The 16,231-nt window shown below is 70.1% G+C and overlaps 2 protein-coding genes across 2 annotated transcripts; both read left to right on the top strand.

Annotated features, from left to right (window-relative positions):
- Positions 1-1,351: 1,351 nt before the first annotated feature.
- On the top strand, positions 1,352-2,250 carry AURANDRAFT_29854 (hypothetical protein; the record flags this gene model as incomplete). The annotated part of the gene is made up of 2 exons (XM_009041088.1): positions 1,352-1,873; positions 2,023-2,250. Coding segments are annotated over 2 exons (750 nt in total), but the record flags the coding sequence as incomplete, so codon positions are not given.
- Positions 2,251-10,795: 8,545 nt separating this feature from the next.
- Positions 10,796-15,308, top strand: AURANDRAFT_29905 (hypothetical protein; the record flags this gene model as incomplete). The annotated part of the gene is made up of 3 exons (XM_009041089.1): positions 10,796-11,059; positions 13,529-13,837; positions 14,910-15,308. Coding segments are annotated over 3 exons (972 nt in total), but the record flags the coding sequence as incomplete, so codon positions are not given.
- Positions 15,309-16,231: the final 923 nt, after the last annotated feature.

The following is a 16,231-nucleotide window of genomic DNA, read 5'->3' as shown; positions in this document are numbered from 1 at the left end:
CCGCCCGCGCCCTTGGACGCGAGCTCGTCGAGGATCGCGGCCGCGGCGGCCGCGGGCAGCTCCTGGAGCGCCGTGAGCGCGTTCGCGTCGAGGGCGCTCGGCTGGCCGCCGCCGTGGGGCGCCGGCGCGTGGCCGCCGCCGCCGCCGTTGGGCATGACCTGCGGGGCCGGCTCGCGTCGAAACGATCGAACACGCGCGCATTGAAGTCGTGTTGAAGATTTGATTTGCACGCGGGGCGTGACCGTGCCGCGCCGCCGCGCGTTGTTGACGGCCCGGTGCACGTAGGCGCTCGGATTGCGCACCGACGCGCCCGCCTGCTCGAGGCGCACGGCGATGGCGTCGGCCTCGGGCGTCTCGAGCTCCGCCAAAGCTTGCAGGGCGCCGCCGTCGAGGCGCTGGCGCACGCCGACGCTCAGCAGCGTCGGGCCGTAGCCGGGGCCGCTCATGCCGTTGCCTGTGCACCGAGGGGGTTCAAGAACGACTTCGATTCGACCGAGCTCGGGAGTTTTGAAGTTTGGTCGGAGCCGCGAAGATTTCGGCGCAGGTCGCGGACCGCCGCCGTGGCCCGTGACGCCCGGAGGCAGATTGACCGCCGAGGGCGCGTTGTGGCCGACGGCGCCGAGGCCGCCGAGCGCCGAGAGCGCCGGATCCGAGCCGCTGAGCTGCTGCTGGAACGACTGCGACTGGGCCAGCGGATTGAGGCCCGGCGACGCGACGGGCTGCGCCGGCGCGAGCGAGCCGAGGCCGCCGAGGACGCCGCCCGTGAGCGAGACGCCGCCCAACCCGCCGAGCCCCCCGAGGCTCGGGCCGCCGAGCGACGGCTCGCCCAAGCCCGGCAGGATCGGATCGCTCGGCGACGTGCGGAGGAGGCGGTCCACGCCCGAAGCCTGCTCGAGGCTCGTGCCCTCGGGGAGGACCGTGCGCCCGGGCTGGGAGACGAGCGCTGAGGGCGACAGGAGTGGGGGCGCCCCGGCGCCGAGCGACGCGCCGGCGCCGAGAGGCAAAGAGTCTGCCACAACCGCGTTGGCGACGGCTTCGGGGAGCGGTGGCTCGTTCATGAGCATGCAGGTGCGGCGCCGCGGATCTCCTGCGCGCCCGGGGCCGCGAGCCAGGGAGATGCGACAGACGACGAAGCCGACAACAACCTCCTCGCGATCGACGCGGACGGCCGCGACGCCATTCACGCCCATGTTGAGCCTCGTGGAGCAGGGCGTATCTTCGGCGTCCGCCTCCTCTCGTCGGGCAGCCTTCAAATTAAACCGATGGTCCGGGCCCGAAGCTAGCAGCGGGGCCCGGCCGGGAGCGTCGCACAAGGGCCCCCCCAAGTTCACGCACCCCGCGACGAAGAACGATGGCGGCCTGCGAGAGCTACGGCTACAGCATCATCAAGCTCCTGGGCCAGGGCGCCTTCGGGAGCGTCGTCAAGGCCACGAAGAATGGCGAGACCGTGGCCATCAAGCACATCACGCGGCGCTTCCGGTCCTGGAACGAGTGCCTGCAGCAGCGCGAGGTCGCGTCCCTCCACAAGTGCCAGAAGGGCGGCGGCGCGCACCGCAACGTCGTCGCGCTGAGGGAGGTCATCCACGCCAAGGCCGACGGGTCCGTGTTCATCGTCATGGAGTTCGTCGACGGCGGCAACCTCTACGACGCCATGCGCGAGGCGCCGGCGGAGTACCACGACGACGAGCGGCGCGCCGCGTCCGTGCTCCGCGACGTCCTCGCGGGCCTCGCGCACATGCACCGCCGGGGCTTCTTCCACCGCGACGTCAAGCCCGAGAACTGCCTCGTGTGCCGCGACGCGTCGCGCACCGTCAAGCTCGCGGACCTCGGCTGCGCGCGGGAGCTGCGGTCGGCGCCGCCCTACACGGACTACGTGTCGACGCGGTGGCGCCGCGCCGCGCGGCATCCGACCGCCGGGACGTCGGGGCCGAACTTCGGATCTCGGCGGCATCGATTCGGCCGATGTTTGGACGCGTCGATGGCGCTCGAAGCAAACGGTCGATGATTGACGTCGGGTTGAAGATTTCTACCGCCAGGTACCGCGCGCCCGAGAACGCGCTCCGGTCGCCGGTCTACTCGTCGCCCGCGGACGTCTGGGCCGCCGGGGCCGTGCTGGCGGAGCTCGTCAACGGCGGGCGGCCCCTGTTCCCGGCGAGCTCGGAGGTCGACCTCGTGCACCGCGTCTTCCACCTCCGGGGCAACCCGTGGAGCGTCGGCTGGGCCGAGGGCTGCCGCCTCGCGACGAAGCTGCGGCTCAAGCCCCGCGAGGAGAGCTGCCGGCGGCGCGAGCCGCCGAAGCTCGCGCGGGCCGTGGCGGCCTTCGGCGCGAAGCTCGACGCGCCGCGGGGCGACCGGTGGCGGCCCGCGCTGGACTTCGCGGAGCGGCTCCTCCAGCTCAACCCGGCGGCGCGGCCCGGCGCGGCGGCGGCGCTCGACGACGGCTTCCTCAAGTCGGCCTACGCGGCGCGGCCCGACACCGTGGCGCCGCCCATCGAGCGCGCGCCGCCGCTCGCGGAGAAGGCGCCCGCGCCCGCGCGGTCCGCGGCGTCGAGCCCGCCGCCGCCGACGAAGGCGCCGGCGCTCAAGGAGCCCGCGGGCCGGCCGTCGCCGCGGGCCGCGGCCAAGGCGCGCTGCGACCCGTCGAGCCGCTTCTCCTACAACTTCGCCGGCGGCTTCATGCCGCCGCCCGACGACGGGAGCCCGCCGAAGCTCTTCGAGTTCGCGCCCATCGACGCCAAGGTCCCGAACCCGCCGTCGGGCCGCCGCGGCGAGCCGGAGCACAAGGCGGCGACGCGCCTCGCGACCTTCGACGCCCGGCCCGAGGCCGCGCCGCCGCCGCGCCGCGCGAAGCCGCCGCCGGACCTGCGCCGCCGGCCGTCGCCGGACGGCCGGCCGCCGGCCTTCGCCGGCGACGGCGGCGACTCGCCGCCGCGGCGGCCGACGCCCGTCGAGGACGCGGCGGGGTCCTACAGCGACGGCTTCGAGGACGAGAGCGACGCGTCGCGCGGCGGGAGGCACCGCCTGCCGCCGCCGCGGCGGTCGAGCCCCGACGACGAGCCGCGGCCCTGGCTCGACGACCCCGAGGACGCGCTGAGCAACGCGGACAGCGACTGGGACGCGAGCCCGCCGCGCCTCGGCAAGGCGAACCGGCCGTCGCCGCCGCGCTTCCTCGGCGCGGCCGCCGCGGCGCCCGCGGCGCCCGCGCGGTCGTCGCCGCCGTCGAGCTCGGGCAGCGGCTCGGGCAAGCTCCCGAGCCCGTCGCGCGCGCGCGCGCGGCTCCGCGACGGCCTCAGCTCGCCCGAGTCCGCCGCGAGCCCGCCCCGGAGCGGCGACCGCGGCCGCGGCTACGACGCGTCGCGCGTCGCCGCGCTGCTCGGCCCGTCCCTCGACGAGTCCTCGACAGTGTGGAAATCAACCAGTGAGCTGGGACGTCGGGGCCAAACTTCAGAAATCTCTAGCTCGGTCAAATCGAAGTCGATTCGGCTGATTTTTGGACGAATCGATTGCTCTCGTCGAGTTCTCGAAGCAAAGCCAAAGAGCTTGTGTCGAAAGATTCGAATACGCGCACATTGAAGTCGGGTTGAAGATGTGATTTGCACACAGGTCCTCGAGCTCCGCGGCGTCGAGCCTGCCGTCGCCGGGCGGCGCGCGGAGCCACCGCCGCGGCGCCGACGACCCGCGGCGCCGCCGGTCGCCCGCGTCGCCGCGCGCGGCGCCCCTCGAGGGCCTCGCGAAGACGCAGTCGCCTCGCCGCGTCGACGAAAAGCCTCGAACGTCGCGTCTCACCCTCGCTCGCCGCAGGTCGCCGCCGGAGTCGCCGCCCAAGGAGCGGTCCGGCAGCCGCCGCTTCCGGCGGTCGCCCGCGCCCGCGAGCCCCGACGACGGCGCGCCGCCGGAGCGGCCCGCGGCCGTGTCGCCCGCGCCGGACGCCCGCGCCGCGGGCTCGCCGGACGCGCCGATCCGCGCGCCCGACGCCTGGGCCCGCGAGAGCGTCAACGGCCGCGGCATGGGCCGCCCGGCCTTCGGGCGCACGCGGCCGCCGCGGCCCGACGGCCCCGAGCGGCCCGACGGCCCCGAGCGGCCCGAGGCGGACGCGCCGCGCGCCGACGACGGGCCGCCGCCGCGGCGCGCGGCGCCCGACGACGCGCGCGCGCCGCGCCGCGCGGCCGACGACGCGCCCGCGCCGGACCCGGGGACGCCGCCGAGCGGCCTCCACTGGACGGACGCGGAGGTGCGGCGCCTCAAGGTCGTCGTCGCCGACGCGTACAAGCGCGCGCGCGAGGCCGGGTCCACGCGCCAGAGCGACTGGTACGGCGCGGTCTGGAAGGAGGTGAAGCGCCAGCTCGGCGGCGAGCGGCCCATCCGCGAGTACCAGCAGAAGTACAAGCTCCTCATCGCGGAGAAGAAGCGGGCCAGGGCCGACCGCGAGTCCGCGCGCGAGCGCGACGCGGTCGAGCCCCTCGGCGGCGCGCCCCGCCGCGACGACGACCGCCGCCGCGACCCCGTCCGCGCCGCGCCCCGGCCCCAGCTCGAGGACCTCCAGCTCGAGGACCTCTAAGCCCCCCCGCTCGTTACGTTCGTTTACCTGAGCGCTCGGACAGACAGGGGGGAGGGGGGGGGAAAGCCACTAGGGGAGCTGGTGTCACGGCGCCCAGATCGAGATACTCGAGTCTTGCGAGTCGGCGAGAATAGTTCAACAATCGAGCCCTCCGGTTCAACATCGGCTCGACGCCGACAAATGCAGACACCACACACACCTAGACGAACCCCCCGTAGAGCCCGCCGCCCGGGGTCAACATCTCTCCCTTGGGCTGGTTCGCCGGGTTCAGCGACGAGAACGCGCCGAACGTTTTCGCGGGGTCGTCGTAGTCCACCTCGTCGGACGTCAGGAGCCCCCCCGCGCCGCGGGCGACGTCGCCGCGCCGCCGCCGCGGTCCGACGGGCACGATCTCGCCGACGGGCATGCAGCTCTCGCCGTGGAACCGCGCCGCGGGCTCGCCCGTCTCCGGGTCGATGATGCCCGTCGAATCCCGGAGCCGGTTGCCCTTGATGGGCGACGCGAAGGTCGCCTCCGACGGCGGCTCCTCGAGGCGCTCCGTGACCTTGGCCGGGTCCGGCATGTGCATGAGCAGCCGCGCGTCGTCGAACGTCGCGGGGTCGCGGAGGCCCGTCGGGATCGCGGAGTGGCGGAGGATCTGCTTCTCCCAGGACGAGTAGGCGCGCGTCCTGTAGCGCACGGCCGGCGCGCAGGCCTTGTAGTCCGCCGGGTGGTGGCAGCACTGGCGCGCCAGGTGGTTCGACCGCACGTAGGACGTCGGCGGGCTCAGCGCGACGCGCTTCGACAGGCGCCGCGCGTCGCTCACGGGCCGGCGGTCCTTGTCGAGGTGGTCCGTCGACAGGCTGATGGCGCCGCGCCGCTCCCTGAGCCGCGCCTTCGTCGCCGGCGAGCCGAAGCGCTGCTCGACGGTGAGCTTCAATCGGTGGGTCGCGGCGTCCGCGGCCTCGAAGCGATTCGCGGCGACGGCGCGGCCGCCCTTGCCGCCGCCGCGCGCGCGCAGGGCGCCCCGGTCGAGCTTCGCCGCGCCCGCGCGCCGCGCCTCGGCGCGCATGAGCGCGCGGAGCTCGCGGAGCTCGTGGTCCGGGTTGTTGTGGCGCAGCTGCGCGTCGTGGACGGTCCAGAAGATGCCCCGCGTCGTCGCCTCCGAGGGCGCGGCGACGGCCCGCGGCGCGCGGCGCATCGTCGGCGCGCTCCTCGACCGCTCGTGGGCCTCGACGAGCCGCGCGTCGGCGCCCGCGAGGCCCGCGCGCCGGAGCTCCGCGACGTAGTCGGGGCTCGCGCGCCTGGGCGCGCGCTGCCGCTTGCGCAGCGGCGCGCCGCGGCCGAGGTGGGCGTTGGCGAGGTGGGCCGCCGCCTCGTAGGAGAGCACGGTGGCGCCGTCGTTGCGCGCGGGCGCGGACGCGGCGCGCGCGGCCCGCTGCTTCGGCGTCGCGGCCTTGCGCGGCTGGCGGTACTTGGACATGTCGACGGCGCCCTCCTTGCGCATGTGGCTCGCGGCCTTGGGCCGCGGGGGCAGGCCCGTGTCGAAGGGCGACGACGTCTTCGCGGCGCGCCGCGCGACCTTGGCGCCGTTGACCTTGTGGACGGCCTTGGGCTGCTTCGGCGGCGGCTTCCGGCGGTAGCCCACGCGCGGGTGCTCGCCGTAGAGGACGCTGAGCCCGTTGAGCGGCTCCGCGAGCGTCTTCATCGTCCCCGAGGCAATCACGTCGAGCGTGCCGGAGGACTTCGGATTACTATGCCGTCATCGCGCTCCCGCGCTCTCCCATTGTGCGGCGCTGCGGCCATGTTGCACGTTGAAGTGACGCTGCCCCCCCGCGCATGCAATGATGGCGGCGTAGCAGCCCGGTCCGCGAGCTGCATTTCGCTCGCTCGACATGCTGCGGACGGCCCTCGCGCTGCTGCTGCTGCTGCCCGGCTGCTACGCGCCGCACGGCACGCTCCAGGACTACGGCCCCTCGGGCTGGCGCGCGGGCGCCGTCACGGCCGGCGCCGAGATGGCGCCCGTGGCCGCCGCCGTCGGGCTCCGGCCGTCGGAGCGCTGCGTGCTGCGCCACGCGGGCCTCACGCTCCGCGCGGCCGTCGCGCGCGCGCGCGCCGAGGGCTGCGACGCCGGCGAGGCCGAGCCGCTCGCGGCGCGGCGGTGCCTCGTCCACGCGCAGCAGCACGCCGCGTGCCTCGCAGGGCAGGAAAGGAGAGATTCAAGTTAGCTTCAACGTGAGTGTTCCGCGCGCGCGCGTTCCGGAAAAAGCATCCACGCTTCGAGACCGTTCCAAGAGATGATCGCTCGTCCAAAAATCAGCCGGAACGAGTGGAAAACGGCCGAGATAGGAGCCTTTGAAGTTGGGAATTTCGCACTCTTTTCCTGCCCAGGTGCCTCGACAACACGGCGACGGACGCCTACGCCCGGTTCTGGCACGACCGCGACGGCCACCGCCTGTCGACGGGCGACAGCGTCGCGCGCCTGGCGGACGCGGGCTTCGCGGACCTCTACCTCTGGGGCGACTCGGCGACGGTCGGCGACGTCTACTTCTGGTCCTGCGAGCTCCTCCGCGCGGGCTTCGCCGTCGACGACGGCGACGCGGCGGCGATGGAGGCGGCGCTCAAGGACGCCGTCGCCGTGAACGCGACGCTCCACCACTGGATCCGGCTCCCGCTGCGGAGCCTCGAGGCCCGTCGCGCGCGGCGTCGCCCCTTTTTTTCGAGAGACGCGCGCGACGACGCCGCGTCCTAGGCCGCGCGGGCGCCCGCCTGAGGATCCACGCCATGCGCGTCTTCCGCGTCGCGGACCTCGAGCCGGAGCGCTTCGAGGCCTACCTCCGGGAGACGCTGCGGCGGTCGCCGGGCCGCGTCGCGCACGTCTTCAACCAGGGCCTCTACCAGTGGCCGCCGGACGAGCGGCCCGAGACCTACGGCGCGAAGATCCTGGCCTTCCTGGCCCGCGCGGCGGACTGGCGCGACGGCGACGCGGAGCGGCGGCGCCGCGTCGCGCTCGCGTGGCGCGCGACGTACGCGCAGCACTTCGAGTCGCCGCAGAGCGACGGCATCTACCACCACCGGAACAAGAGCGCGACGGCCTGCGTGCGACGCGTGTCCGGCGCGTCCCGCCGGCGTCTCGCGGAATGTCGTTCGGCCCGGGACGCGCCACCGTCGCAGGCGGCTACGGCGCCATGGAGGCGTCCCTCGCCGCGGCCGCGGGCGGCCGCGTCCCCCGCGCGGAGACCGCGGACCTCTTCGACGGCCGCGGCGACCTCCACCTGGGCATGAAGGGCCGGGACCAGCTCGACTGCACGCACTACTGCTACGCGCCCTACCTCGTCGCGCCCCTCGTCGACCGCGTCGCCCGGGCCCTCCTCGCGCCCCCGGCGGCCTAACAGCGGCACCTTGACGTCAATGATGGTTTCGGAAGCCTCTCCGACCACTGAAATTCGAGCACGATGGGCAGCCCGTCGCGCCTGTTCCTCGCCGCCCTCGCGCTCGCCGCGCCCAGCGCCTGGGCGCGCACCGGCGTCTGCTATCCGTCGCGTCGACGCGCGTCGACGCGCGATGCTCCCGGGCGATCCGTCCGCTTTGACGCGCACCGTTCCGCAGGCGGGCAAGTGGGTCACGGGCACGATGACCCTCGAGGGCGTCGACGTCGAGGTCCTCGGCGACGGGGCGAACGCGACGGACATCTTCGCCCAGGTACGCGCGCGAACCGCCACGGCGAGAGAGATCCGCGGCCGTCGCAGGCCATCGCCGACAGCCTCAACGCCTACGTGCCCAACAGCGTCGCGAACGAGCTCGACGCGTTCGGCTACGACGCGACGGTGGACCCGGACGACATCGTCATCGACAGCGTCACGGTCGCCGACGAGGACACGGGCACGGTCGACATCTGGTGGGAGTTCGAGGCCGGGAGCACCTTCGAGGAGACCATCTGGGAGGACACGCTCGACATCGTCTCCGAGACGCCCGAGTCCCTCGACGGCTTCATCGAGGACGCCTTCGCCGAGGTCGGCGTCGACGTCGAGTCGCCCGTCGGCGACGCCCTCCAGGACGCGGCGACGTCGTCCTTCGCGCCGCGCGGCGTCGAGCGAGGCGCGCGCGGCGCGTCGCGAGAGCGGGCGCGTTCGACCGCGTGGAGCATGACCGTCGCCCGCGGTAGGTGCCGGGCCACATCTTCACGACGCCGGAGCCGACGCCGCGGCCGTCCGTGAGCCCCGTGCCGACGAAGACCCCGACGCCGCGGCCGACGCGGTCGCCGCTCGCCGCGCCGACGGTCTCGCTCGCGCCGACGGCCGCGGACCACGTCGTCGCGGGCAGCGTGACGCTCGCGTCCTCGGAGGGCGCCTTCCTCGCGGAGACGGCCGCGACCTACCACGCCGTCTTCGTCGCCGCCTTCGCCGCGCTCGCGGGCGTGTCCGACGGCGTGCTCGCGTACTACGAGGAGGACGGCGACAACCTCGTCGCGAGCTACATCGTTGACGTCGACTCGGAGGAGGACGCCGTCGACGTCGCGAACCACCTCGCGCGGACCCGCGTCGGTCCCTCGCGCGAATTTTCGCGCGGGCGCGTTCGACTCGCGCGCCGCAGGCGACGACGGCGACGGCGACGACCGTCGCCTTCCAGCTCAACGCCGCCGCCGCGGCGTCCGGCGACGCGGACGCCATCGCCTTCTTCGCCTTCGGGCCCGAGGGCACGCTCTCCGTCGTGTCCGTGGCGACGCCCGTGGCGACGACGGCGACGGCCGGCGCGCCGGCGGCGAGCGGCTCGTCCAAGGACTCGGACACCGCGGGCATCGGCATGACGACCATCGTCATCATCGTCTGCGCCTGCGCCGTCGTCCTCGCGCTCGTCGTCGCGGCCGTCTACAAGGCCAAGCAGCCGGCCGTCGCGGACGCGCCCGCGGGCGTCACGCTCTCCGAGGTCGAGCCCAAGGCCGACCCGCGCGCGAACCTCGCCTAGGGGCGTGGTCTACTTTTGCTCTTCGTAGTTCGTATTTGGGGGGGCGGCCGATGGAGAGGGTCTTGGCCCAGAGGCTGCCCAGCGATCGAGGCTCGCTCCGTCGAGCAGGCTCCTCGTGGTAGGGGCGGACAATGAAGCTCGGACAGAAGATAATTACCTCAAATTTCGCCTGGGGTCTCTGTTTACGCCTGAGACGCGTAGGTCGACTTCCCGGCCGTGTACACCCAAGATTTTTGGCTCGATCGACGTTGGGCCGGGCCCCATGGAACATATAAAAGAAAACGCGGGTGTACACGGCGCGATTTTCAACATTTTCCAGCCTTGAACGAAATGGGATTCGTCCAGCCCCATAGGAAAAAAACCGAGGCTTCGCGAAGCCATAACTTTACGAAATCCGGATCGATTTCCACGAACCCAGACTCTTTGATTATCAGCTAGATGCCCTCTATCCATCGCACTGGGCGGCGCCGCCAAATTCGACGATCTGCGATCGGCCGATTTTCAGTGTCCCCCCCTACAGCTGTACTCGTGGCTTCGCCGCCTGGACATCAGAGCCAGGACCTTGGCGACTCAACCCGGTGAAGCACGCGCGCCGAGATCATGTCGTGGCGGGAGAAGAAGTTGGAGTATGAGAATCGCATGGCCCGAGCGAAGGGCAAAAAACTCGACACTCTCAAGACCTGCACGATCTGCGGCGCCGACAAGGCCAAGGCCTGCCTAGGGTGCGGCACGACGGCCTACTGTTCGACTAACTGCCAACGCATCGACTGGCGCGACCGGGGCCACCGGAAGGTCTGCAAAAAGATCCAGGCCGCGGAGGTGGCGCAGGCCGAGGCGCCGACGCCCCCGCCGTCGCCCCCGCGGGACGTGTTCTACGGCCCCGCGCCGCGGTCGCACGCCGACGAGGTCCGCGCGCGCATCGCCGCGGAACACGAGGCCGCCCGCGCTCGGCGGGAGGCGAACCCGGAGCGGGAACCGCTGTCGGCGCGGTTTGGGTCGCGGTGCCCGATCTGCCTCGAGGAGTGGGACGTGAATGCTGCGGGCGTGTTTCGCACCTGCTGCTGCCGAAAGGTCTGCCGATCGTGCCAGGACAAGATCAGAAACGCGTGTCCCCTCTGTCGTGTACCGCTCGCGGAAACCGAAGCGGAAAGCCTCGCGCGTCTTCGCCGCCATGTGGAGAACGAGGTGCCGGAAGCAATTACGTGTTTGGGAAACGCGTACCGACGCGGTCTCTACGGCCTCGTGATATCCTATAAGAAAGCCGCGAAGATTTACCGGCGCGCCGTGGAGCTTGGGAACGTGGAGGCGATCGTGAATCTTGGGAATTTGTACAACGATGGAAGTGGTGTCAAGCTGGACAAGAAGAAGGCGGAGCGGCTGTATCGCACGGCCGCCGATCGGGGCATCGCGCTCGCGCAATACAATACAGGGCTTTTACTTTACTCTGAGCAGAGATTTGAAGAAGCGTTCCGGTACTACGCGCTCGCCGCGGATCAAGGTTATAGACGTGCAGAGAACAACCTTGGCATTTGTCACGAGCGCGGAAATGGCACGGAAGTCGACCTCGGCAAAGCCAGATACTGGTTCGAGCGCGCCGCTGCCAAGGGCGAGGAGCAAGCCATAGAGAACCTCGCGCTCCTCGACGCGCGACCATAGCCTAACAATCTTTACGCCGCGTCGTCGCCCGAGCCCGAGATGCTGCGCTTGCGCGCGGGCGAGTCGTGCTTGGCCTTGGCGTCGTCGTCGCCGCGTTCCTCTCCGCGCCGACCTTCGCGGTCTGGTGCCTGGCGTTCTTGAATGCGAAGCCCGCCTGGCGCAAGGCCGACGACGCCGCCGAGGGGGGGCATGGAGAACGACATGAGCGCGATGCTCTAGGGGTAGGGCTTAGCCCTGGCGTCAGGTTTTGAGCGATTTTGCCTTGCGACCCCGAGGGACGATAGACGAGTGAGGTGGTTGAATAGGGAGCGTCGGCGACGAGCGTGGGAAGAGATCATGGACCCGGAACTGATCAAGAAGAAGCGAGAGTACGAGGCGCGAAAAACTCGTACAAAGCTGGCGCTCAACATATGCACGATTTGCGGGAAGAAGGATGCCCGGCCCTGTCTAGGTTGCGGCACGACGGCCTACTGTTCGACGGCCTGCCAACGCATCGATTGGCGCGACCGGGGCCACCGGAAGGTCTGCAAAAAGATCCAGGCCGCGGAGGTGGCCCGGGCCGAGGCGCCGACGCCCCCGCCGTCGCCGCCGCGGGACGTGTTCTACGGCCCCGCGCCTCGGTCGCACGCCGACGAGGTCCGCGCGCGCATCGCGGCGGAACACGAGGCGGCTCGTGCCCTGCGGGAGGCGAACCCGGAGCCCGAGCCCCTCTCGGCGCGGTTTGGGTCGCGGTGCCCGATCTGCCTCGAGGAGTGGGACGTGAATGCTGCGGGCGTGTTTCGCATCTGTTGCTGCCGAAAGGTCTGCCAATCGTGCAACGACAAGATCGGACTCGAGGCGTGTCCCCTCTGTCGGTTATCGTCCACAGAAAGCAATGCGGAAGAACTCGCGCGTCTTCGCCGCCATGTGGAGAACGAAGTGCCGGAAGCGATTTCGTGTTTGGGAGACGCGTACCACGACGGTTGGTTGGGGCTCGTGAAGTCCGATAAGAAAGCCGCAAAAATTTGGAAGCGCGCCGTGGAGCTCGGGAACGTGTACGCGATGAGAAACCTGGGAACCTTGTACAGGGATGGAAGCGGCGTCAAGCTGGACAAGAAGAAGGCGGAGCGGCTGTATCGCACGGCCGCCGATCGGGGCATCGCGCTCGCGCAATACAATACAGGGCTTTTACTTTACTCTGAGCAGAGATTTGAAGAAGCGTTCCGGTACTACGCGCTCGCCGCGGATCAAGGTTATAGACGTGCAGAGAACAACCTTGGCATTTGTCACGAGCGCGGAAATGGCACGGAAGTCGACCTCGGCAAAGCCAGATACTGGTTCGAGCGCGCCGCTGCCAAGGGCGAGGAGCAAGCCATAGAGAACCTCGCGCTCCTCGACGCGCGACCATAGCCTAACAATCTTTACGCCGCGTCGTCGCCCGAGCCCGAGATGCTGCGCTTGCGCGCGGGCGAGTCGTGCTTGGCCTTGGCGTCGTCGTCGCCGCGTTCCTCTCCGCGCCGACCTTCGCGGTCTGGTGCCTGGCGTTCTTGAATGCGAAGCCCGCCTGGCGCAAGGCCGACGACGCCGCCGAGGGGGGGCATGGAGAACGACATGAGCGCGATGCTCTAGGGGTAGGGCTTAGCCCTGGCGTCAGGTTTTGAGCGATTTTGCCTTGCGACCCCGAGGGACGATAGACGAGTGAGGTGGTTGAATAGGGAGCGTCGGCGACGAGCGTGGGAAGAGATCATGGACCCGGAACTGATCAAGAAGAAGCGAGAGTACGAGGCGCGAAAAACTCGTACAAAGCTGGCGCTCAACATATGCACGATTTGCGGGAAGAAGGATGCCCGGCCCTGTCTAGGTTGCGGCACGACGGCCTACTGTTCGACGGCCTGCCAACGCATCGATTGGCGCGACCGGGGCCACCGGAAGGTCTGCAAAAAGATCCAGGCCGCGGAGGTGGCCCGGGCCGAGGCGCCGACGCCCCCGCCGTCGCCGCCGCGGGACGTGTTCTACGGCCCCGCGCCTCGGTCGCACGCCGACGAGGTCCGCGCGCGCATCGCGGCGGAACACGAGGCGGCTCGTGCCCTGCGGGAGGCGAACCCGGAGCCCGAGCCCCTCTCGGCGCGGTTTGGGTCGCGGTGCCCGATCTGCCTCGAGGAGTGGGACGTGAATGCTGCGGGCGTGTTTCGCATCTGTTGCTGCCGAAAGGTCTGCCAATCGTGCAACGACAAGATCGGACTCGAGGCGTGTCCCCTCTGTCGGTTATCGTCCACAGAAAGCAATGCGGAAGAACTCGCGCGTCTTCGCCGCCATGTGGAGAACGAAGTGCCGGAAGCGATTTCGTGTTTGGGAGACGCGTACCACGACGGTTGGTTGGGGCTCGTGAAGTCCGATAAGAAAGCCGCAAAAATTTGGAAGCGCGCCGTGGAGCTCGGGAACGTGTACGCGATGAGAAACCTGGGAACCTTGTACAGGGATGGAAGCGGCGTCAAGCTGGACAAGAAGAAGGCGGAGCGGCTGTATCGCATGGCCGCAGATCGGGGCAACGCGGTCGCGCAAACCAGTTTAGGATTTTTCCTTGAGTCTGAGAAGAGACACGAAGAAGCGTTCCGGTACTTCGCGCTCGCGGCGGATCAAGGCCATATCGGTGCGGAGTTTTGCCTTGGCTGCTCTTACATGGACGGAGACGGCACAGAAGTCGACCTCGGCATGGCCAGATACTGGTTCGAGCGCGCCGCTGCCAAGGGCAGCGAGGAAGCTACAGAAGGCCTCGCGCACCTCGACGCGCGAGTATAGCCTAAGTCTTCACGCCGCGTCGTCGCCCGAGATGCTGCGCTTGCGCGCAAGCGAGTCGTGCTTGCCTTGGCGTCGTCGTCGCCGCGTTCCTCACCGCGCCGACCTTCGCGGTCTGGTGCCTCGCGTTCCTGAACGCCCACCTGGCGCAAGGACGACGTCGCCGCCGAGGGGGGCGTGGAGAACGACATGAACGCCATGCGCTAGGGGGTGGGCTTAGGCCTGGGGTAAGATTTTGAGCGATTTTGCCTTGCGAGCTCGGGTCTTCAGGAGCTTGTGCGGCGACGCCCCGGTCAAGGACGCGCGCCGAGTCATGTCGTGGCAGGAGAAGAAGTTGGAGTATGAGACTCGCATGGCCCGAGCGAGGGGCAAAAAACTCGACACTCTCAAGACCTGCACGATCTGCGGCGCCGACAAAGCCAAGGCGTGCGGAGGGTGCGGCACGACGGCCTACTGTTCGACGGACTGCCAACGCATCGATTGGCGCGACCGGGGCCACCGGAAGGTCTGCAAGAAGGTCCAGGCCGCGGAGGCGGCGCGGGCCGAGGCGCCGACGCCCCCGCCGTCGCCGCCGCGCGACGTGGTCTACGGCCCCGCGCCGCGGTCGCACGCCGACGAGGTCCGCGCGCGCATCGCGGCGGAACACGAGGCCGCACGCGCGCGACGCGAGGAGAACCCGGAGCCGGAGCCGGTGTCGGCGCGGTTCGGGTCGCGGTGCCCGATTTGTCTCGATGAGTGGGACGTGAATGCTGAGTGGGTGTTACGTACCTGCTGCTGCCGAAAGGTCTGCAAGTCGTGCAGTGACAAGATCTTCGACTCCGACGCGTGTCCCCTCTGTCGTTTACCCTGCCCAAAGATCCATGCGGAGCAGCTCGCGCATCTTCGCCGCCATGTGGAGAACGAAGTGCCGGAAGCGATTTCGTTTTTGGGAAATGCGTACTACTTCGGTTGGTACGGCCTCGTGAAATCCGATAAGAAAGCCGCAAAAATTTGGAAGCGCGCCGTGGAGCTCGGCGACGTGGACGCGATGATTAATCTTGGGATGTTGTACGAGCATGGAAGTGGCGTCAAGCTTGACAAGAAGAAGGCGGCGCGGCTGTATCGCGCGGCAGCAGATCGGGGCGTCGCGGCCGCGCAATGCAATTTGGCGTTTTTACTTGATGCTGAGGAGAAACATGAAGAAGCGTTTCGGTACTACGCGCTCGCGGCGAATCAAGGTTATACACGTGCAGAGCATAACCTTGGCTGTTGCTACATGAGCGGAGCATGCACGGAAGTCGACGTCGGCAAAGCCAGGTACTGGTTCGAGCGCGCCGCTGCCAAGGGCAACGAGGGATCTACGAGGTGCCTCGCGCGCCTCGACGCGCGAGTATAGCCTAAGTCTTTACGCCGCGTCGTTCGCCCGAGCCCGAGATGCTGCGCTTGCGCGCGGGCGAGTCGTGCTTGGCCTTGGCGTCGTCGTTGCCGCGTTCCTCTCCGCGCCGACCTTCGCGGTCTGGTGCCTCGCGTTCCTGAAGCCAAGCCCGCCTGGCGCAAGGACGACGACGCCGCCGAGGGGGGGCATGGAGAACGACATGAGCGCGATGCTCTAGGGGTAGATTTAGGCCTAGGGCGTGCTGCACCCAGCGTGAGATTTTGCTCCGAGCGCCCTCGGCACGAGCATCACTCTGCATTAGGCGACGCACCCCGCCTACGCGCCCACGACTCAATCCCCCATTGCCCGCCGCACCGAACGATGCGCCTCGTGGCGCTTCTCACGGCCCTGGCATCCGTCGAGGGCGCCCGACGCCTCCTCACCGATGATCTGGACCGGTTCGACGAAGTCGTCGTCTCCCGCGCCGGCCTCGGCGTCCTCTCCGTCGACTCGGCGGCGGCGGCGACGCCCCTCGCGGACCGCGAGGCCGTGACGATCGACGCCGGCGCCGAGGGCGTCATCGAGCTCGCGCTCGACCGGTCCGCGAGCCCCATGTACGGGGACCAGTACAAGGAGATCGTCGTCGAGGACGGCGAGATGCGCGTCGAGCGCGTCGGCCCGCACGACTGCCACTACGCGGGCCCGGCGTCGCGCGTCCGCGCCGACGGCTCCGTCGAGCGCGGCGCCGCCTCGGCGTCGCTCTGCGCGGCGGGCGCGCTGTCCGCCGTGATCCGCTACGACGGCGGCGGAGTGCACGAGGTCGGCTGGGACCGCGGCGCGGCCGCGCACGTCCTCTTCGACCCCATCGCGGACAAGCGGCGCCTCGGCGACGACGAGCGGCGCTACGAGTGCGGCGTCAACGACCAGTTCATAAAAGACCAGGA

The sequence above is a fragment of the Aureococcus anophagefferens genome (assembly GCF_000186865.1).
Source record: "Aureococcus anophagefferens unplaced genomic scaffold AURANscaffold_18, whole genome shotgun sequence".
Taxonomy (NCBI): domain Eukaryota; class Pelagophyceae; order Pelagomonadales; family Pelagomonadaceae; genus Aureococcus; species Aureococcus anophagefferens.
The sequence above is the reverse complement of the archived record's forward strand: the minus strand, read 5'-3'. Positions and strand labels throughout refer to the sequence as shown.